This window comes from Oreochromis niloticus, linkage group LG1 (genome assembly GCF_001858045.2).
Source record: "Oreochromis niloticus isolate F11D_XX linkage group LG1, O_niloticus_UMD_NMBU, whole genome shotgun sequence".
In the NCBI taxonomy this organism is placed as follows: domain Eukaryota; kingdom Metazoa; phylum Chordata; class Actinopteri; order Cichliformes; family Cichlidae; genus Oreochromis; species Oreochromis niloticus.
The window spans coordinates 31,812,366-31,825,182 of record NC_031965.2 but is presented as its reverse complement, the minus strand read 5'-3'; the positions used below and the strand labels follow the sequence as shown (position 1 = coordinate 31,825,182).

The 12,817-nt window shown below is 40.9% G+C and overlaps 2 protein-coding genes across 4 annotated transcripts in view; one reads left to right on the top strand and one right to left on the bottom strand.

Annotated features, from left to right (window-relative positions):
* Positions 1–262: 262 nt before the first annotated feature.
* On the top strand, positions 263–1,531 carry ss18l2 (ss18, like 2). The gene is made up of 4 exons (XM_003437552.5): positions 263–445; positions 773–849; positions 933–1,017; positions 1,106–1,531. The coding sequence occupies exons 1-4, from the start codon at positions 377–379 to the stop codon at positions 1,166–1,168; spliced, it is 294 nt and encodes a 97-aa protein (XP_003437600.1). The 5' UTR covers positions 263–376; the 3' UTR covers positions 1,169–1,531.
* A 1,131-nt stretch (positions 1,532–2,662) lies between these two features.
* The window catches only part of garre1 (granule associated Rac and RHOG effector 1), a 40,756-nt gene continuing 30,601 nt past the window's right edge, over positions 2,663–12,817 (bottom strand). For all 3 annotated transcript variants that reach the window (XM_019360532.2, XM_019360523.1, XM_025907642.1), the window contains 6 exons: positions 10,660–10,785; positions 9,455–10,575; positions 8,299–8,464; positions 5,820–5,957; positions 5,586–5,661; positions 2,663–4,746 (listed from right to left, as the gene is read on the bottom strand). In XM_019360532.2, coding sequence (XP_019216077.1) covers positions 4,420–4,746; positions 5,586–5,661; positions 5,820–5,957; positions 8,299–8,464; positions 9,455–10,575; positions 10,660–10,785 — 1,954 coding nt within the window. In that variant the 3' untranslated portion in view covers positions 2,663–4,419. The remainder of the gene's footprint in view (positions 4,747–5,585; positions 5,662–5,819; positions 5,958–8,298; positions 8,465–9,454; positions 10,576–10,659; positions 10,786–12,817) is intronic.

Below are 12,817 nucleotides of genomic sequence, written 5' to 3'. Positions count from 1 at the left end.
ACAAACTTGGGGATTCCTACGTCAAAATTTCAATTAATTTATTTAAAGTTCGACTTAAAAACTACAATTTTTAGGTTATCTTATTAATTTTTAAAACAATGCGATAGTACGTCGCTTTTTTTTTTTTTTTTTACACATGGATGGCAAAAAAAGACTCTTTTCAGTGGCGGAAACAAGCTTCTTTAATCTATCGTTCAGCCTTCGAAGCAATGGAGTGCTCCATCTTTCTGTATATATCATCTTTGGTCGGTTCCCGCCCCTGACGTTTCCCTCGTCCCCCGTGTGTGAGTCGAACGTAATACGTCCCACGAAGAAGAAGCTCTCCGGTCAGCTGGCGCAGTAAAAGCGGAATCGTTGTAGTAGGATTAAATTAAACATGTCGATTGTGTTTGTACCAAAGAAACTAAGAGGAAAAGCTACAGTCAACCAAGAGACGATACAGAGGGTAAGACACCAGGAACGTATATTTTAGAAGCTTTTACCTTGCTTTTATGAATCGATCGTTCTTGGATTAGCAATTAGCTTGCTAGCAAGTTAATACGTTCACCCTTGTTTGGGGGCAAAATTGGTAACCTTATCGCATTTGGCTGTAGACTTTTTATACGGACTTGTCCCGGTGACAGGTTTAGATAAAAATGTTAAAAGTGGTTGTAGTAGGGCCTCTTAACATGGTTCAATACTCTGTGAAAACCTTTGTTATTTTTTTGCTGTAAGTGGCTTTACACTCTCTAAATTTCTCACTGGTCCTGCCGGATTCTCTGCTTTGTTCCAGTTACTGGATGAAAACGATCAGCTGATCAGATGCATTACAGAGTACATGCAGAAAGGACGCGCGGTGGAGTGTGTGCAGTAAGTTACACAAACCTCTCCTCCACTAATGCTGCTGATTGACATCATAGTGGTGTTATTTATTTTTTTCCATTTCCCAACAGATACCAACAGATTCTGCATCGCAACATTGTCTACCTGGCAACCATAGCTGATGCAAGTCTGGACAGTGCAGCTTCCACATCAAATGTAAACACACACCAGACACAGAAGCAGCAGTAATAATGAGGATGGAGGTGGCTTGTTTCTAATGCTCTATTATTGTCTTCGTTTCTAGTCCACATCTAATGACACATCGGCTTCAGCAGCAGCTGTGAATGGGCACACAGAGGGCAGCTGATTGCAGTTTCTGTGACAGCTGCATTCTTCCTCAGAAGCATGTGATTGTGGTCATTTGACAGCATAATTATACAGAAACTGCCAAGGTGGAGTTCACAAAACTTGGAGATATGGACAAAGGAAGCAGAGGATCCACCTCCTGTTATCTGTCAGGAAAAAAGGTCTCTAGCCTTGGCAGAAAATGCCCTCTCAAAGCACCCTGCCAGTCGAGAATGATCTCATAACAAAGAACTGTGTTCAGTATGAACTGTTTTCAGTGACGTAAACCATTTCAGGGTCATGAGCTGGATATCTGCAGACAAAATTGGAAACAAAATAAAATTTTACTAACTCAAATGGATATTAAATTATATTTACTATTTTATTTACACTAGTCACGAGTGCTTTTTGTCTATTCAGATTTTATATTGTATTGATTCACACTATTACCCTGTTATGCCTGAATTATTCTTCTGCAGAATCTGTAGAACCTATACTCAACCCAACACCTTCCTCAGCATTCATATCTGTGAAAGGTGTGTTAACAGCACTAGGTACTTAAATTTATAAGGAATGGGCACATCAGGCGTAGGGTTTCACAAGGGCTTGCAGTTATAGTAAACCTGAGGTGTAGAGTTCACATCCACTTAAATGTTTTCAGCAGGAGCATCTTTTATCACTCTGGTTTAGAAGACACCTGTTTTTCTTTCCTCTCTGAGGACTTGAGCTACAACTTGAAAGCAACCACACCTACATATATCCAAGTTACATTATACAGAAACTACCAGCACAGCTACAGTATACCCCCCACAAAGTTGCAGTTTTGTTTCAGAGGAAATCTTTGAGATGGTGAGATACCATTCAGAGGCAGAAAGTAGCCAATCCGAGAGCGTATTTCATCTCTCCTTATTGCATCTCTGGCAGATGGTCCAGCATCACTGCGTGTAGCTATCTGTATGTTTTTCGTTTTGTTCTTAAAGCCCTAAGATGCCACACAAAAGCATATTTAGGGTTTAAACTAACCCTAAATTTAAAAAAAAAAAAAAAAGGCTTTTTTTTAACCACATCCAGAATTTGCAGTTTTTCACAAGAACGTAACCTCCGCAAATTTTGAGGGTCAACTGTATCTCGATTAAGAAAGCTTCCTTGTCTTGTTTTGTGTCTTGCAGTAGTTTATTTTAGTTTTTGAGGAAGATTGAGAATCAAAAGGAGTCATTCGAGGTGTTGTGTACACAGCACAGGAAAGAGGCCCTGGGGCAGAACCAGGAGATGCTGGAGAGATTATATCTTTCGTCTGGCTTAGGAATGGCCGTGTTCCCCCCATTTGGCGCTGGAGCACTCAGCTGTGAAGGGGGAGGTCTGGGCTTCTGTTTAGACTGCTGTCCCTGTAATCCAGACCCAGATAAAAAGCAGACGATAGGTGAAGTAAGAGGGAGGAAAAAATGAAAACCAGCAAGAGAGTTAAACTTATGTTTAAAAAACAAAGACCAAGAAAAAACAAAACAAAACAACAGCATTTTGAATTGCTAGTTATTTTTATTCATTTTTTGCATTGCTGGTACACTTGGAAAGATTCAGTTGCCAGCTCAAGAGAACAATAAGCAACATAAGCCAAGCAGCCCCCCTTCATATCTTCTATCAGGGCAACATGTTTTTATTATTATTTTTCTCTTTTTTTGTGTTTTTTTTAGAAGCCACTAGTAAACCATTTGACACAGCTGAGAAGCTAACAGTTACAGTCCAAGGTCTGTACTGATGTCTTAAAAAAGGCTGCAACAGTTAGGGAGATAACACAGACAAAAAGCAACAAACCCTATATCTTGATTGTGCAAAGCACATTAACTATAAAAAGATATATATTTATATGTATATACAGCAAACAATTCTCTGTAAACATGTTAAGTATGTTAGTTTTCTGAAAACATGGTGTCATTTCATAAATACAGGCAACATTGGCATCCGCAAACATCACAAAAAGATAACATTCTGGGCTTTTAAATACAGCCCACTGCCATAGGAACCGAGGAAACAAGGGCTTGAAAAAAACAAAACAACAACAACAAAAAACCCACCCTCGTTACACAATGTTTTAGTGTTTAGCATGGCATATTTGGTAACCTTTATAGATCGATGCTGTAGTTAAACTCTGTAGGAAAAACATGTGCTTTTTTCACATATTGGGAGGTGGAAAATAATGTTTTATGTAATATGTCTGCAGGAATACTAACATACAGTATGGTATAACATGTAAGAAAATACAAAAATAAGATTAATACTGTCAATAATTGTACACAAAAAATATTGTATTATTAAACAAAGAAGAAACGTTAGGTTTATGGGAGTTAGTGTCAATCTGGAGCCAACAACTGCCAATTAGAGAAGAGGAAATGAAGATGTTCCCTAATGCTCACATCCAATAGGGTGTTTAACTTCATGTTGATCAATAATCTCAGACTGCCTCTCATCTCTTCAGCACCATTCGTCTTCCGAACAACGCTTTGGTTGGAAATAATATTCTGCAAGTGCTATCGATACCAACATGGCACATAGTTACTGCTATAACTCTTAACTCTGGTCAGTTGTTGAAAAAGTAGTGTATTTCTCTCAAATTACACCTCTGCAGTGACTTACTATATTTATGCTGAGCCTGCTCAAAGCCTCTTAATAAAAAGTACTAAATATTTATATTTCAACTTCACTATTTTACAAGCTATGAAACAGTAGATGGTAGCTGTATTCTGGGTCATCTTGCATGAGATTTGGCAGTTACAGCTATGTAGACACAGTATATTTATTACGGGCAAAATGAGAGCATTTTAAGCCCCTGCCCCCTTGTAATCCCCTTCTCTACACACACACACACACACACACACACACACACACACACACTTTTAGCTGCAGAAGCAAGTGGGTGACGGCTGTGCACGTCTCCAGCTCTTGTCTGAGGAAATTTCTGCTCGACAGACAGAGAAACGACCACCTGACTAACTGCTGCCAGCATGACACGCGCACCTCATGGTTAAAACATGGCAGTTTGAAAAACTTCAAAATACATCTTTTTCTGATGGGGATGTTTGACATGGAAAAATATAGATACAAAAAAATGTTGAGCCAGTGTGTATACTTTACGTCGCCTGTGAGGCTTTTGAAATTTTCCAATTCGCTGGGTGTGGAGTGTAATGGCTGTAGCTCGGCCCACTCAGTGGCTCATGTAACAGAGCTACGGGTCCTCTGTGGCACTTCACCATGGACTCGTTAGACATTAGATCGGGATCAGTACTGGTGAAGGTAGGAGGGTCTGTGCTCATGCTTGACGGGGAAGGATTTAAAGCCCTTGGTCATGGGTTTATGTTGCTGCTGTTGCTGCTGCTGCTGTTGCTGCTGCTGGGTGAACGGAAAACCAGAGGAGATGCCGGTGGAGGGGGAGCAGTCGCTGGCAGTAGACCACACAGGAGACTGGAGCATTGGCATGGAGTCGCCCCACTGGGAGGAAGGAGGGATGTTCATCTGGTACAAGGAAGAGCTGGGATTGGGCATGGTGTTGGTGTGGGTGGAGTGTTGCCACGGTGCTTTGGGAGGCCAAGTTTTAGTTTTGCTGTCCTGTGGAGGAGGCCGGAACATGACGAGTCAACATGCAATCAAAAATTGTAGGAATGGTTAAAGGTGTTTTTGTAATCATCTTCCGCTAACTGCTTCTACACCTTCCCCACCAGGGGGCGGCATTTCACCAGTGCTCCTGCTCTTTTCATTACAGCCCTACCCCAATCTCCTCAACAGGTTTTGGCTTTTCCTAGACTGCAATTTTTCTCTCAACAGTCATCTTTTAATGTATGTGTGTAAAACACAGATGTAGTGTCTGGGTTTGAGAGCGAAGAGGAATTGGATGTGACTTAATCTGACATTTGTGACTTCAGTAAGTATTTTCCTGGTGACTTTATAATCTCAATCACTACTTTCAGATCATATTAAACAGAATATTAAGCTCATTTTGTAAATCCAGGTAATTCCAAGAGTCAGAAAGGAGGATTTCATGAGAATTTTCACAGCAATCTATTATGCACTTCTGGAGCCAGTTTCTACCCTTGCTTGAAAACGCTTCATAATAGGACTTCCCTAACCAATCCATGACGTCACGGTGGCTACATCCACTGTGTGTTACCGTTAATGACCTGCCTGGTTATACAGATGTTACACTGACTCATTGCACAATCCTGTGGTGCAAACAGGTATTGCATAAAAGTATGATCTGGGCCTAGTTCAGCTGATACCTAGACATTTAGGACTAAGTCATAGCAGCTGTTTGTTCACATTCGGTTGACATATTTATTATTTTGGGGGAGTTCCTAAACCATTCTTAAACACAGGAATCCATAATTAGTCCAGCGTAAATTTAAAATGAAGTGTGACATTTCAATGGCACAGAGGGGTTCAAACTTTACCTGGCTATCGTCGCCGATGTGATGGAGAGGTGGTGAAGGCAGAGTGCACACCTCAGGCTCACCACAACTGTGTTTCCTGAGGACAGAGAAATCTACACTGAACATACTCACAAAGAGTATCTGATGAATGCTAAACTGCAGCAGATATTTGTACTTAGATAAACACGATGACCAAACCAGGAAGACAGAACAAGATAAAGACATTCAACACAAGTGGATGACTTTCAGACTTACCGCCTTTGTTTAACTGCAGCTACCAGGTCTGGCCCAGAAAACATGGAGAACAGACTGTCACCATTGGCTGAAGATGTCTCGTCACTAGAGCTGGCCGAGTCCCCCTGATTGGCTGACCAGCCACTGTTTACAGCATCACTGTGGGCACAACCAGAGAAGGTGTTAGCAATTTCTCTATTAGCTACTAAAAATTGTATGTAACAAAACCAATGAAATTAGACAACTTAAACATATGAATTTAAAGCTCAGTATCTCTCGGCCTTTATTCAAAGCAAAAGCTGCATGAAAGTGACATCCTTTTGATACATTTTTGCATAGGGTTTAAAAGTGAGATTGCATAACTGCAATGATGGCTTGTTTACTTCTATCTGCTTCCACAGATTAATCCGGGAGCAGGATATTGTGTCACATGTGGGTGGAATTAAACAAGAGCACCCAGGATAAACATGCTAAATGCCTCACTTATTGCTGATGTTGGACAAATTAATAACATAATCAAAACATCACATGACACAGTTTGACAGTTTAAAACTTTGCCGGTGCCCACGACAATGAAAGCTTTCACATTACAAAACAAATGTACCATATGTAAAACCCATCAGTAAGCTGGTTCTCAAACTACTAAAAGTCAGACGTCCCTTCAAACAGCAAAGCACTGACCAGGACCAAGAAATAAAAACCAATCTGCACTTGTTACATTTGAGAATCAGCAGGATGCTGCATACTGCTGTCATTTACAGCTTTTGGCTTTGAAATGTGAAGTTGCTGATACATGCATGCTTTCTAATGGCCACTAGAGGGTGACCTTTGTTGGTTGCAAAAAGACTTCCAGTCTCATAAAAATCTATGGGGCAAACAGCCCTCTGCCCTGACCTCTGTAAACACTTTACTGTTGACTTCATGGGCTCTTGGCTCTGGAAGCAAAGTCCATTTATTAAATACAGTCTGTGGTTAAGAGTATATGATTTTGTCAAGGCTACATCATAGAAGAGAGCAATATTGTACTGCATTTTACTTTATTTTGTATAGTGTATTTGTCTTTTTTTTCCTAAATGACTTTGTGGATGCTGTTTACATAATTTAAATTAATTGAACAAAAAAAACACCTTTAAAAGTCCTCAAAAACACCTTTGTGGTAGTTGCCTCACAGGAGCACTGCCATAATGACACACGCACACACACAGACACAGACTCTCAAAGTGAAAACAATGTCAGGAATGCAACCATGGCTGGCCAATCAAAGGAATGATATCAGTAGAAACAAATGTTTGAGCTAAAAGATGATAACAGCTCCTCAGGCAGATTTATCCAGAGCTTAGGTGTTCCAACAGCAGAACCATGATCTGCTAATCTTAAATTCAGAGACATCAACAGCAAGAAGGTTCTTATCTGCCTCAGGCTGTGCACACAGTGGCAGGGGAGAGCAGCTCTGAGATGCTATCTGAATCCTGGTCACAACAAACCTTAAAGCTAATCACTAAAATCTTATAAATCAATCCCTGTAAGTGCAGTGCTGCTAAAAGACTCCTCCTAAAAACAGCTCACTACCAGTTTGTGTTATAAGAAAAATACTTTGTTTTTATTGAATGTTTGATGTTAAGATTTTTGCCTATAATAGACCGAGTGTAACAGAATTTTAAGACCAATACTGACATTTGTTGATTGACTGATTATCTTTTGCTTTCTGACATACAAAAAATAAAGAAATTATCTTAACATTTGGTGCGGTTCTTATCACTGGTTTACGTGCATGAATGACCTTAACTATGACAAACTATGCATAGTCAATATTCATAACATGGTTGAAGAGTGTTTCTTTTCTTTAATTTTTCATTTACCGTATCAGCCATTATGAATGCTGACAGAGATAGATTGGCACACAGCTAATACTGACATATAATACTGATCGGTCAGATCCCAACTATAAATAAATGACATGCTTGTAATCAGAAAGCTCAATGGTATCAGCTTCTTTCCATTTATCATTTTTTTAAGTATTACATTTCTACAAAGGTTTGTTTGGGTTCAGTTTTAAATAGAAGCATGGAAGGACAAGGATGAAAAACATGCTGACTATGATTACTTTATTACAATTTGTTTATTGATATTTTTTGAGTTAAAATGATAACAGAATACCCAAAGTTTTAAAATGTATTTTTTAGTACTGTTGAACCAAAGACCAGCTGTTTTTGAAATAGTAACAGACACATATAAAATGTAATTTATTTGTAGAATTGGTGTTTTTTAACCAATAACATAAAAGCATTTTTAGAATCTCTGTCACATATAAATGAAACAGCATAGGTTGAATAACTAAACCATGCATCATAAAAAGGCCCCTAACTCTGATTCTAGTTGAAATAGCGTGGTTGATTGAGGGTCATTATATATTCTTAAACATCCCTATGTGGAACACATGCTAAAATGTCAACTTGTCTGGCAGTGGATGAGTGGTAAAAGCAGATGTATGGGTACCAACCCCTCGCTGAAGTATTCTGGGTGGGACCAGGTCCTGTGCTGCTCATCAGGCATTGGCCAGTTGCTGCGTGTGTTGCTGGGGCGGCGGATGTGCTGTACCTGCCGTTTCTGCTGCATGGCCTGACTGACGCCGGCGACGTAACGTGCAAACTCCGGGTCCGAGCCAACTGCGCGTGGAAAGAGAGGATAAACACAACTATGAGTTTGACACCCTCAGCTTTTCTCTTTTGCTCCCTGGAGCTCAATCTGTTCAGCCAGACTGTCTACCATAGCAGAAAAATCACAATAGCCTTAAGTCAACTCTGCACAATGGGCCTCGACGCAATCAAAAGAGTGTGCTGCACTGTAAAAAAATATAACTGACACAAGCTAAATTCAGCGCAGATCACCAACTTACAGTTGTAGCCACACTTAGGGGAAAACTTCTCATCCTACCTGACCAATATTGATATCAGGTGTCTTATGTCCCCCTTCAGGTTTTAAAAAGATCTGCTCAATTTAATCGACTTAGAGTGTCTTTTATGCACTGTAGTAATATTTGTCTGGTAGTTGCATCTTTATTTTTGATATCAACTGATGTTTGAAAGCTAATTTTCTTTTATGACACAATTAAGATTTGAATTTAAATTAAAAACTTTTTACAGTCAGCTTGATACACTACCATCTTCTTAATGGTTTCAGCTTGATTGTACTGTAGGGAGACTCAGGCCACCCACACCTCTTTCCTGAACATTTGTCTCCAGCTATAGCTTTCAAAGTGTTAGAGACATTACTAAACTTCTCTGAGGTTTAAAATAATGAAAGTCAGTGCCATCAATGCTGCAGGATTAGCTGAAACTTAACCTAACCCAGTGAAAGAAAACTAAATAAAAGGCTCTTTGGTTTGTTCCCTCATCTCATCACAATAAACATTATTTGTTTATTTAATAAGAACATAGTATGTTAATGGATATCACTACCAAAATGCATAATGCAAGTAACAAAAAAACGGTGAATTTATTCATCCTGACTTTTGTGCTCTCAACTTCTTCATATACTGGATTTGAGTGTCTGCCTTCTTTTTAACTTAAACAGTTGAGCTGTTCTTATATAAATAAATGTTCACTCTGTTTCATATGGATGTAAACTCAGTGAGGAAACTGTAAGGTAAACATCACCTGCTGGGTCGAAGGGCAATGTGTCCCCCAGGACTCCAAACACTCCCTCACTCTGGTCCCGGTTGGGCCATGTATTGTTACGAGGTCCTTGGGGTTTCTGACCCAGCATCTCGGACATGACACTGTCCATGTAGGTGCTGACCAGGCCCAGACTGTACAGGTCTGAGCTCAAGTCTGGCAGTCCAGATGATGCCCACTGCCCAATGGGACCTAGGGGTGATAGCCCTGCTGGGGGTCCTTGTGGCGGAGGCTGTTGCCCAGAAGTGCCCAGCCACTTGCTTGCCACTCTTTGTTGTGGCAAGACCTGGGGTGGGGTTTGCTGGGGAGGAAGCTGTGGAGGAGGTGCTTGTTGTTGAGTGATGGGCTGCAGGAGGTGCTGGTAGTAGAGGTGCTGGGCCTGTGGGGAGGGCTGCTGAGGTGGTGGAGGAGGGGGTTGCTGCTGCTGCTGGGGCTGTTGTTGCTGTGGGGGAGGCGGCTGTGGATTAGGCTGAGGCTGTTGCTTCTGTACTGGCTGTGAAGGTTGAGGCTGAGGCTGGGGCTGAGGCAGGGTCTGAGCTGGAGGCTGTAGGGCACTGTGAGAGATTGATGAGGTGGCTTGTGAAGGACCACTTGGGGGCTTCAGCTCAGCAGGATTAGCAGAAGCCACAGAGTTCCTCCTCTTGACCAGGGGTGAGGCTTGCTGGGATTTGCCCATGTTGAATCCTGAGAGAAAGTCAATGACATCCTGCATCTCTTGGTCTGTGGGCAGGTTCATCCCCTGGTCCTCAGAAACTGAACCATTGGCCAGCTGGTTTTGTTGAGTGGAGTCAGAGGTACAAGGCAGGCTGCCCATCTGCAGGATGCTCTGTAGCCTCCCATCACTGTGGCCCAGGCCTTTTGCCTTGTCCTCAGAGTTACTGGTTGTTAGCATGCTGCGAGATGGAGTACTAGGGATGGAAAAACTGCCTCCGCTATTTGAGCTGGATGAGACTTTCTTTGTGAACTTGGAAGTCAGCTTTGATATAGTTTTGGGCAGTCCACTAGAAGTCTTGGAGCTGGTACCTGGAGGCAAGTCTGTGGGGCTGCCATAGTCTGGGCTCTCTCTCTGTAGCTGTATCTGAATAGTGGGCAAGGCTTGCTCTCTTTTGTGGACAGGAGAAAAGAAATGTGTGTTAGCCAGTCAAAACATGGAATGAAATAGTTAGTCATTAGTAACATCTACTCACTTTCTCTCCTTCCACCTGTTGATGTCAAACACCGCTGTGTAAAGCACATCCACCAGACCAAGTGTCTTCTCTGGGTCCAAGCTTCGCTGGAGTAAGGACATAGTAGCTGGGTCCTCCTTCAAACACCTGAACCCAAAGACACAAATATTCACAACAGGACAGGACATGATCTGTGAGTCCAACAATATGTTTTACATATAAAGGCTCAGGTGAGATGAATATCTGGCATGTGATATTTATAAACAAGAAAAGATCCCACACTTCCTTTTATTCAAATAAAAAACTTAAACTCATCACAAAACTATGTACTGTGACATGACACAGAGGTTTTAAGAAGAAATACTTCCCCTATTCCCTAAAATAATACTTGCTTTGACTAGTTTGACTTGATTTACAACACACATAATATCAGCACTGCATCTAGAGTACATAACTTTTTTAAAAAGTCAGTTAAATAAAAGCCTCTGAGAAATGCTTTCTTCCAGCACCATTATAAAAGTGCTCCGAATCAAAAACCAGTTTGACTTTTCAAACACCACAAATGCCAATGATATGGCTCAGTTTTTAAGTACAGAGCATTTACACAAAAATCTCTTAAATACTACTGAAGTATGAAGGCACTAACCAGCATTTCACTGTTTATTAAATATTGTGTATCAAACACATTCTCAATTCCTTTTGAGCCTTAAGGTTTAAAGTCTGTACAAAACTGTCCAAATCAAGAGCATGTGTTGATTTGTTCCATAATGCCAACTTTCTCTTGCCTTCAACTTTCAACTCTCTCCAACAGTCTAGATTTCTATGTTACTTGTCTGTTTACTAAAGGACTGTACATTCTGCTGTCTGCACAAACCCACATAGAAAAGGTTCAGATACTAATGCATTGATTTATTATCCAAAGCTCAGTCAGGTGTGCTTGAAAATTTACAGCTGATGCTATAAATAATTAAAGCTGAAGTTCTGGAGTGTAAGAGCAGTTTCTTTGTTTTTTTGTCATGTATTTAAACATCAACATTGGCCACAGAATTTGTAAAAGATGAATAAAGCTTCTGAGTCTGAAAAGTGAAGCCAACACATTAATACTTTAAACCTGTATTCTTGCTAATGGCCAGCAGGGGGCAACTCCTCTGGCTGCAAAAAGACTTCCTGTTGTAAAGTTTATAAAAATAAATAAATAAAAAAAAACCTCCTTTCAGCTCTCTTGGTCTGTGATCTCAGTAAACACTTTTCTGATGACTGTAGACTATGCTCACGTCTGTCCCTTGTGTCATAATAAGATCCAGCCCGTCTCTCATCCTGTCTGGTTCCAGGCATCATAACTTGTCTTCAAAAACTAGTGGCTGGCCTCATCTTTTTTTTTTCTTTTTTTTTTTTTCTCAAATCAGTCTATGGCAGTCTAAAAAAAATCATTTTCCATGGTTGGATGTTCACAAGGTTCCAAGTAGAGCTTTAACATGCAACAAGAAAAAATGGGAGTGAGACAAAACATTTTTTGAGCATGCAATTTATTGAAAACAATGCTCCACCGTTATTGTTGATCACTTCAAAAATTGCAGCATGCTTGATGCAAGCGTTTCCATGAGGCGGACTGGGAGCATTTCTCCAAGTGTTGAAGATGGCTGCACGAAGGGCATCTACTGTCTGGAACTGTTTTCCATTTTTGTAAACTTCCCTTGCCATCCATCCCCAAAGGTTCTCAAGAAGTCCCTTATCCTCTGGGCATTGTGTACTGTAGCGTCGTCCTGTTGAAAAACCCAGTCGTTACCCCACAGATGAGGGCCCTCAGTCATGAAGGATGCTCTCTGCAACATGTGGACATAGCCAGCGGCCATTTGACACCCCTGCACCTCCTGAAGCTCCATTGTTCCATTAAAGCAAAACACCACAGACCATTATGGCGCCCCCTCCACTGTGGCGCGTAGAAAACATCTCAGATGGGATCTGCTTGTCATGCCAGCAACGTTGCAAACCATCAGGACCACCAAGGTTAAATTTTTTCTCATCAGAAAATAAAATTTTCTTCCACCTTTCAATGTCCCATGTTTGGTGCTCTCTTGCAAAGTCCAAATGGTCAGGTCTGTGGCGTTCAAGGAGACGAGGCCTTTGAAGACGTTTTTTGTTTTTCAAGCCCTTCAGCCTCAGATGCCGTCTGATGTTA